Source organism: Euphorbia lathyris, chromosome 6 (assembly GCF_963576675.1).
Source record: "Euphorbia lathyris chromosome 6, ddEupLath1.1, whole genome shotgun sequence".
NCBI lineage: Eukaryota > Viridiplantae > Streptophyta > Magnoliopsida > Malpighiales > Euphorbiaceae > Euphorbia > Euphorbia lathyris.
The window spans coordinates 59,828,819-59,852,404 of NC_088915.1; the positions used below are offsets into that span (position 1 = coordinate 59,828,819).

General features: G+C 35.3%; 2 protein-coding genes across 2 annotated transcripts; both read left to right on the forward strand.

Annotated features, from left to right (window-relative positions):
- The first annotated feature begins 2,467 nt into the window (after positions 1-2,467).
- On the forward strand, positions 2,468-4,255 carry LOC136234134 (receptor-like protein 51). Its single transcript, XM_066023906.1, has one exon. The coding sequence runs from the start codon at positions 2,610-2,612 to the stop codon at positions 3,942-3,944; it is 1,335 nt and encodes a 444-aa protein (XP_065879978.1). The 5' UTR covers positions 2,468-2,609; the 3' UTR covers positions 3,945-4,255.
- Positions 4,256-15,316: 11,061 nt separating this feature from the next.
- Positions 15,317-16,633, forward strand: LOC136232812 (caffeic acid 3-O-methyltransferase). The gene is made up of 2 exons (XM_066022235.1): positions 15,317-16,130; positions 16,202-16,633. Exons 1-2 carry the CDS (start codon positions 15,354-15,356, stop codon positions 16,511-16,513), a joined length of 1,089 nt encoding a protein of 362 aa, XP_065878307.1. The 5' UTR covers positions 15,317-15,353; the 3' UTR covers positions 16,514-16,633.
- Positions 16,634-23,586: the final 6,953 nt, after the last annotated feature.

Consider the following 23,586-nt stretch of genomic DNA (forward strand, 5'->3'; position numbering starts at 1 on the left):
CTAATCCACTATTTACAATTATGTCTTATTACTTATGTTGCCATCTTTCTCTTATTTCTATGGCGGACCCACCTTTTAAAGGTTGTGACTAAAGTTTTTGGTCTAACCTCTTCCCAGCCTTTTAAACTTGTAACTTTTTTTTCATTTAGCCATCTAAACTTAGAGTGTTCTTATTTAACCATTTAAACTCAATAAATGAGATACATTTAGCTTTTATAAGCCTACATGACACTTACTTGTCACTTGTTGCCTTCTCAGCCCCTTAAACTTGTAACTTTTTTTCATTTATCCACTATAACGGTAAAATTTCACCACTTAAAGTATCACGAAAACCCTCAAATCCGGGAAGATTGTTTTATGGATGTCCAAATTATGGGGTTAGTTGTTTAATAACTTAATTGGTTATGATAAATTAATAACTGCATTTGATGAATTGCTAATTTTTTAAATTTTGATTTGGAAAAAGAGGCCAAAAGAGTTACAATATTTGAGTTTAAGTGGCTAAATGGGAAGATCTAAAGTTAAAGTGGCTAAATGAAAAAAAGTTACAAGTTTAAGGGGTTGGGAAGGGATTAGGCCTTGAGTTTAAATGGCTAAATGAGAAGACCTAAAGTTAAAATGGCTAAATGAAAAAAGTTACAAGTTTAAGGGTCGGGAAGGGGTTAGGCCAAAGTTTTTTAAAGTCACTTAAGCTCGGTTCTTTTTTTATTGAAATTAAGTGTTGATCCATAAAATAATTCTTTTTATGTAAATAAAAAGCATGTAGTTAATGTTTAGAATAAAGTTCAATTAAATAATTAAAAGAAAAAAATAATAATTTTGGGTAGGTCTCCTTGGGAGTTCGTTTCGGTCTATCTGGCTTCTCCAAACGTGCACCGAGCTGCACCAAAAGCTAACCCACGAAACCTAACACCCTACTTACACCTGTGCCTAACCATAAGCTATTATAACCACAAATTAGTTGAATGAGGTGGCATGAAAGTTAGGGAAGTTATGAAAAAGTTAGTGGTAGTTAGTGGAAGTTATGGAGGTTATACACTTGTCAAATGGTGAGCAATTTAGAGAAAATTAAAGAAATTAGGTTGAATTATTTACCTCAAATGCCACAACAAAATGCTATAAATAGACATCCAATCATTCATTAAAACTCACGCATTCAACAGATCAAAAACCCCTTCCTAAAGGTTTCTTCCAATGTTCTCTCTTTGAGTTATTAGTTCTTAAGTTCTTAGTTTTGTTCTTTCAGGTTCTTAGTTCTAATTCCTTTTTCTAACTTGTTTTAGCTTTAATTCAAGTTTTTAATAGCTTCTTTTCAAGTTTTTTCCATTTAATTTAGCATTCCTAAGCCTAAAGTTCTCAATTCCTTAGCTAGAATCATTTTCCAAATTAATTTTTTCAGCTCTTGTTATAATTCGTCCAGTTATTTTCCACTCCCGATTTCGTCTATTTAAAGTCTGTTTTTGTCTTCGATCCCTTCTAAACATTTGTTCTTGATTTCCTGAAGTTAAATTTAGCATTTCGTTTCGCTTGATTCCGTGTTCGGAAACCAAACACTATAATAAATTATCACTTGCACCACAGTTAAAATCGTGGCACAAGTACAATATATTCGTTCTTGGCCTAATACATAAATAACCCCCTGAACTTGTCCAAATGTTGCAACTGCCTCCTCCAACTTTCAATTGTAACAATTTACCCATCAAACTTGTCCAATTGTAAAACAGAACCCCAAATTGTTAACACGGACTGCAATTGAAGAAACACGTGAAATACAAAAGCCGCAAACGCTCGTGGAATGTGATAATCAGATATTTGGACCCAAAAAAATCAGTATTTAAGTAATCAAATCCTCAATTCTTCAACTTATTCTTCTTTTTGTTATTCATATTCGTGTTTTAGTGATTTCTTGATTTAAAGTTTTGGGATATTATGGGGGCAAAAATGTGTTTATGTGGAGAAATAGCTCCATTTGAGATTTCATGGCATGATACGAATCCGGAGAAACATTTTTACGGTTGCTTCAAGTACGGGGTAAAAAAAATCCCAATTTGGGATTATTTTTTTATAATTGGACAAGTTTGAGGGGTAAGTTGTTACAATTGAAAGTTGGGGAGAGGAGGCAATTGCAACATTTGGATAAATTCAGGGGATTATTTGTGTATTAGGCCTTCATTCTATTATATAAGTCATCATATAATGTTTCACATAAATTAAGAAATATAATTAAATAAGTTTGTTAAAATTTCTGTTAGATATGGATAAAATTAACATTGTTTGATAACATTACGAGTTACATCATTTTGTACGTTAATAATAAATGTGCACTTTCCAAAAACGATACTTTATCATCCCAATTAATTATAATTGAGTGGCTTAATGTGTATAAATTGAAAAGATACGAGGAGCAGATTGTGTTTTTACCTTAGTGCAAGTGGTCATAAATTGATGGGCATGAAAGTAAGTAGTCTTAGCTGTCCACGCTGGCAAACAAAATCTTGTGCTCTTCACTTTCTTCACACTTTCAAACAACAATGGAGATTGAACACTGAATCTACTGACCTTCATATATCTCTCATACCCTCACCTCCACTTCACACTTTCTCTCCATAATGTTACCTTCTCCATTACCTCCTAAGCCACCATTCTTCCTCCTTCTCCTCCTCCTCCTCTCCACCGCCGTTAAAGCTGCCACCCCTAAAGCAGCCACCACCGCTGCTTCACCCACAAGTTCAGCCACTCCTTCTCCTACCTCTGCTCCTGCTACTCCTACTCCTTCTTCTTCTACTCACTCCACTTTAGACCCTAAACAGCTCAGAGCTCTGCAATCTCTGGACATCCCAACTGCTAGAGACCCTTGTTTACAACCTTCTCCTCACAACTCTACCATATGTGATTCCTCTTCTCCTTTTCGCCATCTCATTTCTCTGCAACTCTCTAACTGCTCCTCTGATCTTTCTTTCTCTTCTACTGCTTTAAAATCACTATCCACTCTTCAATCTCTTACCTTTACCAACTGTCCTGTTTCCCCAATTCGTTTCCCTTCAGATCTTGCCCTCTCTCTTCATTCTTTCACTTGCATTCGCTCTCTCAAACGCCTCACTGGTGTCTGGCTCTCTCATTTTCTCAATCTCACCGATCTTACTGTAAGTAATGTGCCTGTTAATGCTACTGGTCTTTATGTTGTGTTTGGTAATATGCATAAGCTCAAGTCTGCTACTATCTCTAATGCTAATGTTACTGGATATATACCCAAACATCTGCCTCTTAATCTTACCCATGTGGATTTTTCTGGTAATGCGCTCAAAGGAAGAATACCGAGTTCGATTTCAATCCTTGAAAACCTTGAAAGGCTCAATCTTTCCTCCAATGCTCTTACTGGTGAAATACCCCCAAATTTTGGTGACTTGATCTCGTTAAAGAATGTATCTTTGAGGTCTAATTCGCTATCTGGTTCAATTCCTGATTCAATGTCAGCAATTCCAGGTCTGGTTCATGTTGATCTGAGTTCAAATCAGTTCAATGGAACAATACCAAGATTTTTTGCAGAAATGAAGCAATTAAGGTACTTGAATCTAGCCAACAATGAGTTCCATGGAGTTTTTCCTTTCAATGTTACTTTTTTGAAGAGATTGAGTGTGTTCAAGATTGGAGGAAACAGTAATTTATGTTACAACCATACAATTTTGTCATCAAAATTGAAACTTGGAATATCTCCTTGTGATAAGCATGGGATGCCAATGTCACCACCACCAGCAAAAGAATCATCATCAGCAGATAGTGAGAGTGATTCATCAGATTATGATGATAGTGACGAGGATGATTCAGAGAACAAGGGAGAGAAACATCATGGGCCTAATAAGGTTGTTCTTGGTATAGCAATTGGACTCTCTTCTATAGTTTTCCTCATTGTTTTCCTTATACTTATCTCAAAAAGGTGTGGCTGATTGGGAAGGTAAGAGCTTTTAGAATAGTGAAAATTGAATTAGTAGAGATGAGTTCATTGTTTAATTTATTATTATTATACATATAATTATGGAACAGTAGCTGTAGAGTAGAAACATGATAAAAGGAATGGAGGGGAAATCATTGTTTTGGTGTGTTATGTTATCAATTTGGACTGTATTCATTTTTTCAAAGCTTGTATTGGATTATTGAGTGTTGCAGAAGGGGGAAACTAGGTTCATCACATCCATTATCTACTTTTCTTCAGTTACTCAATTCTCACTTGTTCTAATTTGGAGACTACCTTCATTTATATGATTTTGTTTGTTGTTAGTAGAAGAGTATATGCATATTATTGTCCCCATTTAATCATTAGATCTTCTGCACAATGGAAAGAAATATAATTGAAATCTTGGGATGTTTACTTCTTAAATTGTTAAGGCGGAGACGGAGATATTCTAGGTCAATCCTAGTGTCAAGTCCCGGGGAGGATAGTTCCTCCCTCCTATAATGTTTCTTATGCCAAGTCTAGACCCAGGAGCAGTGAACGTTACAATGTTTCATTCACCACTGTCCAAATGCCTTGTAGTTAGACACTGTGTACTTGTAGTTAGACAGGAAATTGCAAAATTTGATGATGATTGGTAGGAAAAAGTCAGCAGCTTCTTTTGTCTTGTGCCTATTTAGCATTTTTCGATCTGAATGGATTTTTCCTATGAGATATAATTTTTTGTGGCAGTTGTGGCTAAAGATAGATAGTTCACATGTGATTTTATACACATCCTTGTTCTAAAGGACTGTCTGTAACCGATGTTTGTTTCAGTAAACATAATGGGATTGTATTGACACCATTTCTTAATGTACAGTAGGCATAAGGTTGGTTATAAAAGGATAATGAATCCTAGCTAGTTGGATGAGAGAATAAAAATAGATATCCAACCACCATATAGCTGTGTGTGTCCAGGTATAACAATACTGAAACTGAACTGAACCCACCACCCCATGTGGGTCAATTGCTAGTTTCGAGGGGTGGGTTGGGGAAGTTTTCAAGATTGGTATTCCCATTTCAAGTATATTTCTTACCATTATTAATGGGGAAAATTTTAAAACTCCCTTAAATGAGGTCCATCCATTTAAAAACAACTTACATATTTAAAACTATTTCGTTATGAAATACTCATAGGATCCGTTTGGTATGCCGTAATGCAATGTAATGTAATCAAGGTCGTAATGTAATCAAAGTTGTAATGAAATGGAATGGAATGGTAATTCTATTACCATGTTTGGTTGACAATTATGATGTAATGTAATAACCATTACAATATTTATATTTTCCTAATTAAATGTAATCATAAAATTTTATTTACATAATTAAAATCGACGAAAAACATGAAAAGCACGAAAAATGTGAAAAATCGAATCGAAATCAAATACAAAATTAGATTAACCGAAATCAATAAATTAGTATATAGTTTTCGCTTTTTCTTGTTTTTTTTTACATTTTTCTCGTTTCTTTTAATTTCCATTTTCAACAATTTTCACCGTTTTTTTAATTTCCATTTTGCGACATTTTTCACCGTTTTTCTATTTTCTCTTTTTTCATTTTTCGCATTTTTTCGGTTTTTCGCATTTTTTTTTCATTTTTCTCGTTTTCAATTTTCATGTTTTTCTACTTTTTGAGACGTGAGTAGGGGTGTGCATCGGTTCGGTTTAAACCACATATCGAACCGAGTGAATTCGGTTTTTCGATTCGGTTTTTTTAACAATTCGGTTCAGCATCGGTTTTAATTTTAAGTGTATTTCGGTATTCAGTTCGGTTTGACAGAAAATGTTAAAAAAAAAAACCGAACCGCACCGAATTACACATATTTTACCTTTATATATATATATATATATATATATAAGTTTAGTTTTTTTTATTATTGTTGAGATAATAATCCAATATAGATATATTTTGGAAATATTTCAATTTTTGTTGTTGTTGAGGTAAATTTAATGAGAAAATATAGTGATTTTTATTTGTTATTTGTTATTTTTAACTTAATTTTTGTTCGGTTTAAACCGAACTGAACCGCATATTTCGGTTCAGTTTTAATTCGATTTTACCTATTATCCGGTTCGGTGTCGGTTTGAATTATTTTGATCATTTCGGTATTCGGTTTTTTTTTTATTCGGTTCGGTTCAGTTTTGTACCGATGCACACTCCTAGACGTGAGATTTGAGAAATTAGAGGTTAGATGACAATGTATTGAGAATTCAAGTCATTTTTCTATGTAATTGGGATTACAATATTTCTTCAACAAAATTTAACTCAAGGTTTTCTCATTCCATTACAATGAAATTGTAATATGTAACCAAACATGGTAATGAGCCTTCAATTTAATGGTCATTCCATTACGAAGGTCATTATGTCTTACCAAACGGCACCATAATATTTTTCATATATATATAACAACTTAGTCAAATTGTTACTCTTTCTTCTTTTGCTCTCTCTTCTTTACAGCTCTCTCTCTCTCACTCTTCCTTGCATTGGAATCCTTCATTTTAATACCTCAATCCAAGTCCAAACTTTTTCATGTAAGTATTATATTAATTTCACATATATAAATCCATTTGAACTTGTTTATGTTGTGTTTTTTAAGTTGGAAATTGGAAAAATCTGTATTTCAAGTTAGTTTTGGGTAACCCGATAGCTTCGCAAATTCTGATTTTTCTTTCCAGAATCGTAATCCGTGAAGATTGAGTGCATCCTGAACACATAACTACATTCGTATAATATGCGAATTCGTAGTCTTTGCAGATTTATGAAATGCGAAGACTGGGATTTCGCAGGTTGATAATATGCGAAGACTGCGAAGTATATGTAGTTTGTTTGCTTTTGTTTGGTTTATTTCATTGTTTGACACACTATATTTTGGTTTTCTTGTTGTTTATCTTTGGTAGCAATATGTCAACCGACCTTTTTTTGTGATCGTGTGGAATGACCAATGGAAAACCATTGGAAAAACCATCACATAGAAGGGAGGGTGAATCGAAGTTGCTTCGGCTGTAATCGAAAATCAACTTTGAAATGCTTCAAGAGAGAGTATACACTTTTGCACGTGTTGATCCAACATCATTTGACGTACGTATGACTATGCAAACTACATTCGGTCCAAACAAAGTTCCTGGAGTAGTAGTTCCTATTGTTGATTCAAGTGATGTTGAGTGCTTCATAGAGTATTGTCAGATGAATCCAAGTGATGTTATCCCACTATATGTTAATTTTGATTCATGAACAATCCAAGCGCAAGCTATGAAAACAGAGAATTCAAGTTGTGATGTCAATGTCATCGTTGAAGTGGACATAACCGCTGAAGTAGACACAACCGTTGAAGTCCGAACTGATCGGTCAGGAAAAGAAAAGATCACTGATTTCAACCTTGCATCCAACCTTGGTTTAGATGATATTAGCTCGAATCCGGTTTATTTTTCGGAAGAAATGACGTACGAAGAAGACATTTGAGGTCATTTTGATACAGAGAAAACAGTAAACGGGTAAATGATGAACAACCTATCCCTTGAAAACAATCTCATCGCGAAGCTGTTCCCCAAAGCAATGTATTATATATGAGGCGGATGATGTAGAAAGAATAAGAAAGAGGACTGATCCATCTCGATGGCTCCTAGTGGTCCATGATGCACCTAAGCTTCCTATTGAAGCTAGTGCATCAAAAGGGGTTGTCGGTTTAAAGGTGTATGACATATTCTCAAATAAACGAGCATTGCAAGATGCACTGGAAAAATACGTAGTTAAGAACAGGTTCGAATAGAGAGTGTACAAGTCTAACAAGTCCATGTTTGAAGTTAGATGTAAGCATGATGAGACATGTAAATGGCGTGCTAGAGGTATTGTGATACCTTAATTCCGATATGTTTAGGCTCCAAAAAATGGATACAATGAACAAACACACATGTGCCAGAGATCAAATGTTACCACATCACAGTCAAACGGGGAAACGAGTTGCTGACGTACTACTTGCGGATAAGTTTGATCCCGATGATAGAGTGTATAGACCAAAGGACATTGTGAAAGATTTTGAAAAAGTGTATAAAATCAACTTGTTTTACATGCAAGCTTGGAGAGCAAGATGTTGGGCGTTAGAAGATTCGAAGGGTTCACCGGAAGAGTCATTTATGTTGTTATCGGACTACTGTGAGACCTTGAAAAAATGCAATCTAGGTACAGTGACACATATTCAAACCGACGATAATGATATCTTCAAGTACTTTTTTCTAGCGCTTGGTGTTGGTGATTCTCCGTAAGTGTACGGTTTGCACGTCTAAGTAATAAAAGATGTCGATTCCACAGGGAACATTTGATATTTTGATTAAAAGATTACTGTTTTGAATAAATTCGTTTTCACTTAAGGTAAATAGAAAATCATTATTTGTTAAATGTTCTCTAATTCTAATTACAGAAATTAAATCTAAACTACAACTTGTTGTCCTAAAATGTGAACACTAGCAAGTGCACTAGGTACAAGTAATAAAGTGTAAGTAAATTATCGTATCCACAGGGATAGAACAGTTGAATATAATTATTTAAAAGGATGAGAACGGTCAAGTTTAAAGGTAACTAATCACTTAAACTGAGTTGGTGTTGATTTGATAAAATAAAAAGATAAAGGAAGTTAAAAAGAAGTTTAATTACAGATTCGGGAAGAACAGGTATACAGCAAGCACAGAAATGATAGTGAATAGACACTCTGCTCCTTGTTCATTAAGTAGAAACAGCTTTGGCTTACGGTATCTTTCACGAAAATCGGTTGAGTCAGGTGTCCCTTGTTCCCAACGTTCTTTAAAAACAATCAAAATAAGTCCCCTTGATATTAATATATCTCTAAGCTTTAAGAACATGAAAGCATTTAACTTGAACAATTAAAACCCTTAACATTTAATCAATTACGTCTCCGTTTCATGATTAAATGTGTTTAGTGAAAGTTCAGTTTCACAAAGAGAGTCTCCTCGTAATTGCTCCACTAAGAAATAGGTTAGCTACTCCTATTTAACTTTAATTACTCACTGAACAGTCAAGCTAAGTATACTTAATAAATTTAGAGAGAAGTAAACCTGCTCCCTTACCTATTCCTGCACAATTGCATGCTTGTTAATTAAATTACTCACTCATAATTGAATGAGGCAAAACAAAAATAATAAAGAAGAACAAACAATGCATTAAAAGAACTAGAATCAAAATTACACACTAAAGATTTAGATCTAAAATCTGAATGCCCCAAAACATAAAACAAAGGCTTTTTAAATAGCCTAAGGTTCAGCAGAAATTATTGTTCTAGGTACATTAAAATATTCAAGATATGGTCTGTCAGACTGTTCTGACAGACAGAGAGCAGTCTGCTGAACAGTCAGACAGCCCATGCTGTATTATTTTCTTCCACAATCATGGCTATTCTTCAGGAAATTTAATTTCTTCTTCAGGAAAGATCTCTAATAAATCAGGAAAGATTGATAATCCACATTTTTTGGTCCATCTTTCATCCGACCAATTGTTCTCAGTCATTCCTAGTTGTTCTTCTCCTTTAAGCACTTGTTTCCTCTTGCGCACAGCATGAGCTCTTTCACTGAACAGGCAGTGACCCTTGAACATGCAGAATATGTTTTTCTCTAAATTCCTCTTTGATCCTTGGTTCTCCATTTTGGTCTTTTTGCTCCTCCAAAATATCAATTCCACTCCAATTAAACACAAGTGATCTACCAATGTCCTCTTTCTTCAATCTATAGAAAAATCACTTAAAATTCCCATTAATAGCTTAATTATCCAATTAAATCATGAGAATTAAGGGGTAAAAATAAATATAATATACACATATCACAACTTATTCCAAAGTTAATTCATGCTAAGCCAAAAACACAACTTTAAACTTTGCTTTGTTTAAAATAAATGTAATAAATTGTCAATTGATTCAATTAGAAGAATTGAACTGTTATCAATCTTTTCTTTCGATCTTAGACTGAAAACATTAATCAAATTTGGAATCTAAATCCGTTCACTCGAATTACTGCAATGACCAAATCTAAAACTGAATTTGCTTAAGTGTTCAATAAGGTTTGCATGTTCGAATACCAAACTTCTTTCTAAGCATTTTTCCATGAAAACACCAATTAATATTACTTAAAGAATATTGTTAAATCAAACTTTAAGTAAAACAAAGTAAAGATGGAATTGAATTAAAAGATATATTATTAATGTGAATCATAAACATCACAAGTTTAACAGAAAAGAACAGAATCGAAATGCATAAGAACAAAGTGAGAATTCTGGATTGTCAATCCTTTACTCTACTTCATAGGTTTGTCACGCCTTGGTTCGCCTTCAATTCTTGATCTTCTCGTTGAGTCTTCGAAACAGAAATCTTTCGATCAACTTCGAAGCATAAACTCAACTTTGGTAAGCCTAACTCTAAGTACAAGAAATCCTAATGTATGTAAATAATAATAAAAATGTGTAACTCTTGTGTTTAACTATTTTCTACAGAATTTTTCCTCCTTTTATAATCTCTAAAATGTCTGCTGGAAAGGCATGTCCGTTGGTGAAGAGTAGGCTCGATCCGGATGAAATGATGCATCACTTGGATGAAGATAAAGGTGGAAAAATGCATGAACTGCTTGCTGACGCGTCCGAGATTCAAGAATCTCGATCGCGACACAAGAGGGAGAGAGGAAGGTCAGCGCGCGCTTCCTTCACCAGCGCGTGTCTCTGTCGAGATTCTAGTAATCTCGACAGTGACAGAGACTTGCTTCTTGTCCTTGGCGAATTGTTTTAGCTTCTCGGACGCGACTTCCAATTCTCGGACGTGATTTTACTTGAAAGCTTGCTATCTTGCTAAATTTTAATCCATTTTTGTTCCAATTTAGCTTTTTCCAAATAATTAATACCTTGCAAACAAATATCAACTATCCACGTGAAATCTTTTCAAAATAAAGTAATTAATACACAAATTACATGAAATCAAACACAATTATGCATGTTAAATTAAGTGTATTTTGGACTTATCACTTGATCATTCACTTAGAGCTTTTAAAGAACACATTCGTCATGTTATTTGTGTTGATGGAACATTCTTAAAAGGTAAATATCCCAGTTAATTGTACATTGCAGTTGACAAATATGGTAATAACTAGATTTATCCTATTACTTTTGGAGTTGGACCAAACCAGAGCAAATAGGCATGGACTTGATGTATAAAATCAACTTGTCTTACATGTCCTGTTACTATTGGTTAATAAAACAAAGTATAGTTACTTTGTTTTAAACAAAGTAACCATAGAATAACTTCACAATCTATACTATCTAAATCAAATTTATCTAATATTAATTAAATTATAAACATAAAACATATTTTAAAACAAAATTTAAAGACTTAGAGCCCAAATTACCCCTAACCTATATATTGAAAATCAATTAGGTCCCTAATTTGTTAAAATGGCCAATTAAAACCAAACCTATCATGAAATCTCCAATTGGGTCCCTTCCCCAAAATTTGTAAGTAATGCTGTTAATGGACTTTTAATTTAATATTATTTGAACATGTGAGTGTCAGAGATTAATAATAAGATCTATGATTGAGCCTTAACTATAAGCCCAAGCTTTTAGTTAAGGCTCAATCATAGATCTTATATTAATCTCCGACAACCAATTGAACTAAAAGCTCGAGCTTATAGTTAAGGCACAATCATAGATCTTATATTAATCTCCGACACACCCCCACAGGGTGTCGTGAAACCGATGTTGGAGATTAATATAAGATCTATGATTGAGCCTTAACTATAAGCTCGAGCTTTTAGTTCAAACGGTTTAATGACATGGTATCAGAGCCTCGAGGACCAAACTGTCGAGGGTTCGAGTCCCGGTTACGTCTCCCACCGAAGCAATCATGTAATCACCACTGCATGGAGAAATATGAAACATAGTTTCTTTCTTAGGTGTCGTTTGATTCACGGAATAGAATGAAATATAATAGAACAATTATTCTTAAGGAATAGAATAAGAAAGAAAAAATATATATTTCTATATTTGGTTGATGGAATAATTAAATTTTTATTCAAAATACAACATTATCCTCAAATATAAATTTTTTTTTGTTCTTTTAAAATTTTAACTATTACCATCAATATTTCTCTTGAATTTCTAATTTCTATGCAAAAATTCTCTATTCTTAATTTTTTTTGGCTTAATTGCGATTATTTATGACAAGAGAGAAGTTTAGTATTAATACAAAATGACATATAAAAAAGAACAAAATAAAAAAACTAAAACGTCGTATATTTAAAAATGGAGGGAGTATATATTAAATATTTGAATAATTGATGGTCACCTATGGCCACTGAACTTTACCCATTTTGCATTATGGCCACAGAACTTCAATTCTTAACGGTATGACCACTGAACTTTACATTTTTTTTAACACTGGTGGCCTCTCAATTTTAACTAACTCCTCAAAATAACCGTTAACGACCTCAAAATGAAAATATTCAAGAATTAAAGTTGTTTCGGAATGACATTTACCATCAAACCACATTTTTTATTTTCTAAAATCACATTTTTTTGGAGCTTTGTCTCTCTAAAAATTTACTTTTTCTCCTAACTAAACAACATCAAAATGAAATTTTTCAAGAATTAAAGTTCATTAGAATATCATTAACTGACCAAATTTTTTATTTTGAGGCCGTCAACGATCGTTTTGAAGCATTGAATGGCCGTCAATGTTAAAAAAATGTAAAGTTCAGTGGTCATACAGTTAAGAATGGTAATATGATGGCTACAATATTAAAATAGATAAGATTCAGTGGTCTTGGATAGAATAGCTTTTTTTTTTTTTACAAAGGGGCTTAAACATTTAATAAAAATAAATTCATAATGTCAATGAAAAAAATTATATCCAAAATATATATTCAACTAATACTATTATGTATTGACATTTAAGTGAAATGAAGCGATTGATATATTTTGGTGAAAGGATAGACCGTGTACGGTTTTGATCACATGGATTGATAATAGCCACCATAAAACATGAAGGACTAAACTGAAGATATTCCCTAACGAAGAGGGCTTAAGGGGAAAAAAGGCTCGCCTCCAAGATGTATATGGCGTACAAATAGAAATACGGCGTCATCTTGAGTATTCCTTGTTATGATCCGCCACACAACTCGTAGTTGGAAATATGGTGTCGTTCCGCCCGGAAAGAGAAGGAAGGGATCCGCCCCATATGGCGATCCGCCCTTAGAAGAAACGAATGACTATACGGCATAACTCACTAGCATTAAACTAGCATTAAAGATATCTCAAAACCTGCCAAAGCTTGGAGGTTAGAGAAGAGAGTTAGATTGCATTAAAGAAGGATTACTCTTCATTAAAAGAGCATTAAGAGAAGGTTATTACAGTTATCACTCGAATCTGTATAAATAGTCTTGTAACATGATAACAGAGGTAAACTTACACACTCTTCTTAGCTTTGCTTTGTCATTACAGTTTATTCTTTTAAGAAGTTTACTGACTTAGGCATCGGAGTGCCCCCGACCGATCCCAACGACGCCTCACAGGGACGCTCTACGATGTTGCTAAATCTACACAATATCATGGATCTTAATGACCATGCACTATTTGGTCATTTACCATTAGATCTAGGTTTATTAGAATCATAAGGTGGAGATTCAAAACATCATTCGGCTTAGATTTAATAAGCCCAGATCTAACGGTGAATGATCAAATTCATATGGCCATGTAATGCGTCTTTGGACTCCAATTCCTTGCCGGATATTCCTGAGACCGTGTAATGCTAGGAAATATGGAGAGAGAAAAAAAAAGGCAATGTATGCAAGTAGAAAAATGTTTTAATTTGTATTCTTTTTAAGTTATATAATAGTCTTTTTTTTAGGAAAAAAATAAATAAAAGTTATATAATAGTCTTAATTTATGATATTATGAAATTTGTCAATAAAAAATGCATAATACTCATTTTATCTCCAAACTAAAACTTCAAAATCAATTAGGATTTTAAACTATCAAAATCATTAATTAGGTTGTTGAGTTAACAAAAAACCATCAATTGAATCTTTATCCTATACTAAAATAAAAAAACTGTGACGATTTGATTAACCGTAATGATTTGTGTATTGGCTCAAAATGGATTTGGAGAACGAAATCTAAAACTGTTCAATTGAATAATTTTCGATAAAAACTTCATCAACGATTTTTGTTTTATTCAAAGACCGGATTAATGATTCGATAATTTAAAATCTTAATTGATTTAGAGTTTTAGTTTGGAACTTATGGCATAAAAAAAATAGTTGATTCTTTTTCACTTCACTGTTTTTGTCATATATGATAATGATATTGTGTAAGGCTAGGTGCTTGATAATAATAAAAAGAATTGAAAATTGAGAGACTCAATCAATCATTTGAATGTCACAAAATGATGAAGGTGTTGCCCCCACAAACAAAACGGTACCGTTTTTTAGTTTTTTTTATATAAAAAATTCTTATAATTTCACAATAAATATAATAAGAAAACAACAAGATCTATAAAGAGAATAAATGATTACATAGACCAAAAACAGATCATAAAACGTATAAAAAAAATACAAAACAACAATCAAACATATCATTTTTGTAAATCCAAGAAAAGTAGATAAAATTCAAATTTTCGAGTCATTTCTTTGGTGAGAGGAGAAAGAAGGAAACCGGACTTCCTTCCTGCTCAACAAAATAGACATCTTTTATAAAAAAAAATGGGGAAGAAAAAGGAAGAAGACGACACTTTTCTTTTGGTTGGTTTCTTCGAATCCCAGCGAGGAATCTTCAAAGGAGAAGTTTTTTTTAGTTTTGTTAAACAAATGGAAAAGAACTTCATCTTCTACTTAGAATACCTAATAACTCATCTATATTGTTTTACAGCCTCTCTCTCCCATGGTGTTCCGCCGCCAACAACAGAAGAGGGATCAAAAATTAATTTTTCACTAAATTCCGGTCTAATTCCGTCACCACTGTATATAACTGAAAAGTGAAGATATAAGATTCGGATTAAAATCAAAAGTTGTTGCGGCGTTAGTTGCAAATTGGAGAAGGGACCGATTGAAGATTTCACCATATAATTGCCCATCCATCTACATTAGGGATCTGTAAATTACTTAAAAAAAAGAAGAAGGTTGAAGTCATCACCAACCCTCTCAAGTTTGGTGAGATGAAGTAGAATTAGGTGTGTGAACAAGGTGAAAAAAATGAAAAGAAGAGATGAGGATGGGAGGACATTTTCAGTGTAGGGGACCACAAGAGAGAGGTAGTGGTTGAGGAAATGATATATAAAAGAAGAAGTGGAGAGGAGAGGAGAGGATGAGAAAAAAGAGAAACTGAGATGACACCACCAAGAGATGTATCGGAGGAGGAAGAAGCGAACCTATTCGCGATGCAGTTAGCCAGTGCGTCGGTTCTACCGATGGTACTCAAATCGGCGATAGAGCTAGATTTGCTTGAAATAATGAAAAAAGCAGGAGACGGTGCGTTTCTTTCTCCTTCGGAGATTGCTTATCACTTGCCGACTACTAACCCAGACGCTCCGGTCATGTTGGATCGTATGTTGCGCCTTCTCGCTAGCTACTCTGTTCTCAATTGCTCTCTCCGGACTCTTCCCGACGGCCAATTTCTAAGGCTATACGGTCTTGCTCCCGTTTGCAAATTCTTAACCAAAAACGAAGATGGTGTTTCGATTGGTGCGCTTTGCCTAATGAATCAGGATAAGATCCTGATGGAAAGCTGGTATCATCTGAAAGAGGCAGTTCTAGAAGGTGGAATTCCATTTAATAAGGCGTATGGAATGTCGGCATTCGAATACCATGGAAAAGATGAAAGATTCAACAAGGTTTTCAACACAGGAATGTCTGATCACTCTACGATTACAATGAAGAAATTACTTGAAACATACAAAGGTTTTGAAGGTCTTAATACCATTGTTGATGTTGGTGGTGGTACCGGAGCTGTACTTGCTATGATTCTCTCCAAATACCCTTCTATTCAAGCCATTAACTTTGATTTGCCCCACGTTGTTCACGACGCCCCTTCTTATCCCGGTGTGGAACATGTTGGCGGAGACATGTTTGTTTCTGTTCCAAAAGGAGATGCCATTTTCATGAAGGTCAGTTTTCAGTCTAATGATAGGTAAAGAGATAATTAACAATAATTGATATGCTTTTCTTCCCGTTGCAGTGGATATGTCATGATTGGAGCGATGAACATTGCTTGAAATTGTTGAAAAATTGCTACAAGGCGTTACCCTCAAAAGGGAAAGTGGTGGTAGCAGAATGCGTACTTCCGGTAGCACCAGACACGAGCCTTGCCACGAAAAGTGTAATCCACATTGACTGCATAATGCTGGCTCATAATCCAGGCGGCAAAGAAAGGACTCTAAAGGAATTTGAGGCATTAGCTAAGGGAGCTGGCTTTCAAGGCTTTCAACTTATGTGTTGTGCTTTCAATACCTATGTCATGGAATTCCTCAAGACCCCTCTCTCACTTTAATTGTTTCATTTTCTCTCTTTCATTCTATTTTTTCTCATTTCTCATTTTCAAACTTGTGTAATAATGTAATCCTGCCCGCTCGAAACATTAATAAATAAAATGCTTACCTTTTATATACGAGCATATAGTCCAAGATTGCTTCAGGATTTTTATCAAATTCTATTGATGGTTTAGTTTTTATAATTTCATAGACGCTTGTCATTGTCAAAAACAAGAGAAATAAATGTGTAACTTTTATATATTATATAGAGCTAAAGTTTTGAAGAGAGAAAATTTTGCCAAATTTAGTTACTATGATCTCGTAAAAAAAAAACAAATAACAAAGTCAAATTAATTATAATTTAGTTTAATAGTATTAAATAACTATTTACTTAACTATAAATAATTAAAATAATCATACATATTCATAATTAGTTTACTTTTTTTTTTTTTTTTGCATAAAACTAGGACAAAAAAATTTATGTGCAGATATGTTTTTTACGAGTTAATTTTTTAAAAAAAAAACTCATGTAATTTCACGTTTTTATAGATTGATATTTATAGTTTTTTTTTGTCTCAAAACAAACAATATGGTTTGTTGCATTAGAAGAATAAACTTGACACCTAAAAACAGTGACGTGACAAGGATATTGAAGAAGAAGAATAATATTTTTTACTCTTCTTCTTCTTTCTTTCTTCTTATTATTTTCTTTTTCATTTTTCATATTTGTACGTGGTCAGGTCCTGAGCTTTTTCCACAGCTGTCTTCTTAGCTTGCCAGCTCTTGGGGAGACTTCTTAAGATTTTCTATACCTGTTCTTCTTCTGTGAAGCTCTTGCCGAGTCTCTTAAGCTCATTTATGATGTTGGTGAACATTGAGTTCATTTCAGAGATGTCTTCATTTTCGTTCATTTCAGCTCGTATAGTCTCATGTGTTGATTCACCTTGGACTCATTGACTTTTCTTGTTCCTTCATAGGTCACCTCCAGCTTCTTCCAGATTTCCTGTGCTGACTCACAACCTGAAATTTTGTTGTACTCTGCAGCATCTAACACACAGTAAAACATATTGATAGCCGAAGCATTATTCTGTAATTTTTTGAGGTCATCCTCTGACCACTTAGACTCACTCTTGACAGATTTTACTCCGTCAACAATTTCATAGGGAACAAACGGGCATTGGACTATTGCCATCCATGCACTCATGTTTGTTGCCTGAATGAAGTTTTTCATTCTGTTCTTCCAAAATGTATAATTTGACCCAAAAAACAAAGGAGGCCGACTAATAGATAACCCCTTAAGGAGTATCTGTGTTTGATTTCCTGGAAGGAAACGAGTGCTGTTCTCAGCCATTTACAAGGATCAGCTCAAGATAGTTTTATCTTGAATAGTGAGCTACTGAGCTCTGATACCACTTGTTGGTCCCGTGTAATGTAATAGGATTAGTTCCAAGGGGGGTTAGAAACTAATGTAACTTTTTCGCTTAATAATGTCGACTTAGTTAAATGTTTGATAATTTAACTCAGCTTTAGGTCAGCAAGGCTGAGTGAGATGCAAGACAGCTTTAATCAGAAACTGACTAAAGCTATTTTGGTATTGAGTTGGGAATTAACACTTTAGGCCAGCTTCCAACTCAGCACTCTGATTACTCAGTGTCGGCTTATACAGATTATTTCCTGAGCAATTTAAGCAAGCAACACATGCATATATATCAAGAGAAAGGGTTAGAGATTACTCAGCAGACTTATCCTGGTTCGGCCTCACCGCCTACGTCCAGTCCCCAGAATCCTTCCGGGCTTTATCAATCCACTACTGAGCTCTTTAAAGGTAGAGCACAAACCGTTTACAAGGCAATTGAGTATGCAAGAGTACCGTCCTCTATTCGTCTACTCAATCCTACTGAGCGCTATAACCGAACACTCAGATTTTTCTCTACCGCTGAGTACTAAAACCGAGTACTCAGCTTCACTCTTCTAACCTTTACAATTGATACAAGATTGTTCTCTCTAAATGAAGAACACTTTAGATGAATACAAATTCACTCTAGACTTTTACACAATGATTGGAAATTTGGTGTAAGAGCTTGCTTTCTTTTCAGACAGCTTCTAATTTGGATTTTCACTCTTGTGAGGATTTGCTTTTCTGTCTGTATTTGCTTGTATGTGTTGTACGTTCCAAATGATGAACTTGTCTATTTATAATGATTTCTGGTCTTCAATGATTTGAATTCCAAATAGCTGTTGTTTGTAGAATGGTCATCTTTGTCATCACTTGTTCAGCTTTCAGAGCTGCAGGCCAATCCTGTCGTCTGATTTTAGCAGGCGTCAGTCTTGCTAGTTTCGTCTTCTTGCGCTAGGTTCGTCTTCTAGCGCCAGTTTTGTCTTCTTGCCAGATGCCAGTTGATCCATGCGTCTCGAAAAGGTCTCTAGGCGGATTCTCAAGACTACTGAATTGGTGCAGACCTGTGTCGGGCTTTGTCTTTTAGTCAACAGATCATTGGCGCTGTCCTAACGAATACTCAGCTCGATTGTTTGGCTTTGCCTTTAAGATTTCTTTTGACGGGGCTGAGTTACATTCTACTCAGCTTCTTCGGTCGGCTTCGCCTTCAAGCGTTATTCTGAAGAAGACTTTTCTTTTAATAAGGCTGAGTTACATTTTACTCAGCTTCTGCTGTGTGTCTTTGCTCATGCTGACTTAGTTCTGTCTTTCTTTTTATTGAACACTTAGTTCATGTTCTCGTTAGTAAACTTACTCAACATTGAACAAACACATTAGTACAATTAAATCAAAGCACTTAAATTTAATTATCTTAATCATGAGATTATCTTAAATAATTTTGTCAAATCAAAATCATGTAGAAAGGTGTTTCAATAGAACCAAACACGGACAATCAAGTGAGTAAAGGGGCCAAAAATAATCCCACACTCCGCTTAACTTAATCTCACGCTCCACATAGAGTATGAGTGATCCGGAGGAAGTGGCACTTATATTGGATCAGCAGCAAATCCACGCTCCGCATGGCTTTTCCCACGCTCCGTGTGAGTTAAGTCACGCTCCGCTTGGGATCACTTAAAAAGCCTTGTGGATCAGCCTTGCTCCTTACTCCAGCTTCCTCCTATTTACAACCATGCCACCTCTTTACTCTTACCTCATTTTATCCCTTTAAGTTTTATATAATTAATTATATGTTTTTACTCTTTTATGTAATCTGTTCTTGGGTTATTTAGATTATATAAATTCATCTCTTTCTATTGTAATATTCAACTTTTTATCAATACAAAATTATCTTCTTCTTTGTGAAGTTTTTGTTAAGGTTTCAAATCTTCAACAATGGGGGATCTTTGATTTCCTTACGATTTAGCCGTAAAACCCCAAAATTAACTCCTTCTAGTTTAGCTAGAGAATAACCTCTTTGTTAGTTTACGATTAAAACTAACTCGTCCCAAAATAATATGTATCACTTGGTATCAGAGCCGATCGTTTTCCTAAACGGAGACTTCTTTCGACTATGATTACACCAAGTGAATTCCAAGCCATCAAAGAGCGTATTGCAGCCGAGACAATGGAGATAGAGCTTGAGTATGTCGAGACCATGAGAAAGATAAGAGAGAACTTGGAGGAAGAAGAGATGGAAAGGTTACAAAGGGGAACCTGAAATGGTCGAAGACGACAACGTCAGGCCCAACGAAAAAGAGATGACGAAACCTCCATTTTGCCTCCTAAAGATCGATCAACAATCTTTTCTCCATCATGCATTGTAGAGGTAAATCCTAAACTTCCAATTTCTCATATTGAAGTTGTGGATAGTCCTATTGTTAGGGAGAAAGTGGTTGTTTGTGATGTTGAAGTAGATTTAAGTTCTCATTGTTGGGATGTTGATAATGAATTTGTGAATGAGGATTTAAATGTATGTGTGGATGAGGAGGAAAGGGTGTTTGTAGGTGAGCATGTTGGGGAAACCTATGTTGTAAGTGATACTCCCCAAGTGTATGATGAAATGCCCCTTAGGCCTAGCTATATATGTATGCTTAAGGAAATTGATGGCTATGGTGATGGGAGAGATGTTGGTGGTTCTATCATATTGGGATATAGTATGTCTTTCGATTCGGGTAACTTGTCAAAGGGATTAGTCGACTTGAACTATGTGGAGGAGCGAATGGAAACGATAGGTCATGGGAGAGAACGGATTATGGACGAAGAGGGAAGCGAAGTTGCGTATGGTCAAGAAGAAGATAAGCTAGGAGAGGAGATTGATGGTGATGGGAACCACTCCGACATTAGGCTAGAACGCGATGATGAACTTGACTATTATAAGAGTGAGTTCCGGAAGGGAATTGAGGAAAGTGGTAATGTGGGACCAATGTGTTGGTCCCTTATTTAGTTGCAAGTATAGTTCCAAGGGGGGGTTAGGAACTATTTAAACTTTTTCGCAATTTAGGCAGACTTCTTTTACTAAAGAAAAGGTTTGAACAGCGGCGCTGAGTAAACAGCAAGATACTGGCTTAGTCAACAGGTGACTAGGTCAGTTTCTTAGCTTGAGTTAGGAGATAGCACTTAGAGTCTATTCCTGAGCTCTTACGATTTAATGCGCACAACTCAACTTGACCTCTTGACTTGGTCAGTTTTGATTGTTTAAGCAAGCAATATAAATAAGGAGTCAAAGGTTTAGAAATACTTCACTCAGCAGATTTATCCAGGTTCAGCTTCTTCTAAGCCTACGTCCTGTCCCCGGAACACGTCCGAGATTTCGAATCCTCTACTGAGGTCTTTAAAGGTAGAGCATCAAACCTTTTACAATATCAGCAATTGAGTATGACAAGAGTACCTTCCTCTATACTTCTACTCAATCCTAATCTCTCCGCTGAGTACTTAAAACCGAGTACTCAGCCTCTCCTTTCTATCTCTAGAAATGATAAGTGTTTTTGTCCTAATACAAAGATGTGCTAAGACACTTTAGACGATTTACAATCACTCTAGACTTTTACACAGATATGAAAATGTAGTGTAAGAATTTTGCTTTGCTTCTTGCTTACAGAACGTGTAGAGATTTGGTCAGCGTAATGGCTTTATAAAGTTCTGTATCTTGTGAAGCTTGTGATGGCACTATTTATAGAGACATCTGTTCATTCGGTCATTTCGAATTTCGAAATAACCGTTGGAGGGAAACGGCTATGTGTCGTTGTCATCCTGACTTGCACAGAGCTCTCGGCCAATCACAATCGTGTATCTTCTGTCCTCGGTCAGCTCAGCAGATGGTCTCTCCTTTTATGGTAAAGTCAACTGGACAGCATACTGTGTCGTCTGAACTTTGCTAAAAGAGGAAACACTTTGTCTGGAAGTTTTCCTTTGACAGCTGCTGTCTTGTACGCTTTGTCGAGACTACTCAGCAGCTTCATTGTGAAGTTGTTCCTGAAGGTCTTCTAGATCCTTCCGTTTGCTGAGTTGCGTTTTGTTCAAAACGGCAACGTCTTGACATACGCGGGCCGAGTGTACTGAGTTGTTTGACTTGGGCCTTGGCTTCCGTATTGGGCTTGGGCCTTCCAATCCTTATGACTTATAACATTTATACTCAACATTGAACAAACACATTAGTAGAATAAATTAAAGCATTTAAACTTAGTGTGTTTAGAATATGTATTTTAATTTATACTTAAACAATTTTGTCAAATCAAAATTATGTGGAAAGGTGTTTCAACAAACTCCCCCATTTTGATGTTGGCAAAACTATTCAGCAAGGAACTCAGTATGAGCTCCCCCATGATAGTTGACTTAGTATAATTTAGCAAACTCCCCCGTAAGGGTTGAGCTACTGACTTAGTTTTACTTAAGACATTTAAGGATTTAAATGAGTAAGTCTAAGGTCAGTTTTTAGATATAGGTCAGCTATTTCAACATATTCTATTTACTCAGTATTAAGCGGAAGGTTTAGTCATATAGAGTGCGCTGAGTAATTTATTGTTCAATGAGTTCTTATCAGAATATTTCATAAGTGTATAGGATCATGTCAAACATGTTGTCAGCATATCATTTAGTCAATAAATATTATAAGTGTTAAACAAAGCTGATGTAAATGAAGATACATAATAACTCAGTACATAAAAGCATATATCATAACTCAAGATTTTAATAAGAAAAGTAAGTATGATATATTGATAGAAGTCAGCAGTTACACAGCAAAAGAAATAAACATAGCACATATTACAAAAGTTAAGACCTAGCCTATCTATTTCTTTTTCTTACCCTGTGACTGACTTTTCTCGTACTGACGTTGCTCATGTTGAGCTCTAGCAGCTTGCGCTTTCTCCCCCGTTTTGTCAACTTCAGGTAGCTTAAACGCATCGGTTAAGACAGCTCGAGTCAGTTCTTATGAAAGTTCTTTTAGTTTGTCAGCACTTTCATTGACGCCATCGAAAATGGCAACTCCATCAGCTGATACTTCGACTGGTATATGAAGATCAGCAGCACTGAGCATATTTACACTAAAAGCTTGTGCTTTGGCTTGCCAAATGAGAGCTTCAGTGAGACCAGCAAAGACTTGGTGGAAGGTTTTCAAGAGTGCTGAGTCATAATGATGACGCTGGATATTGTTATGACGGATGTGATTGAAGGATTGTTGTGCAAGAGATAGCGACTCATTTTGCTTCATCGCGTCAGTATCCATCTCTTGCTTGTTGAGGTTAAGTAGTCGTATGGCCTCACCAATTTGCTCGACGGAGCACTGATTATAGGATATCATTTGCTCATCTGTCTTAAGTTGCTCGGTATGAAGCTGAGCAAAGAGCATCTTGAGTTCTGAGGAAGTAGCGTAGTCAGTGTTCACAGCAGACAACTTCTGAACTTGCTGATGGAGTGAGTTCAGATGTTGAATTGTTGACAGCTGCATCTCTGCCAACTTGGCAATTGAATCCTGCTTAGCTTGCTGGGCTTATAATGACAGGACGACATTCAGCAGATCCTTGAGTCCCTTGACTTCATTGAGAAGTAGAGTGACTTGGGAGAGCTGAGTTGCATCAGGAATTGAAGATCCAGCAGCAGGAGAAGCGGAATGTTGAAGATCGTGGATGAGTGCTTGCACTGAGTCAAGGAGCTTTTTGC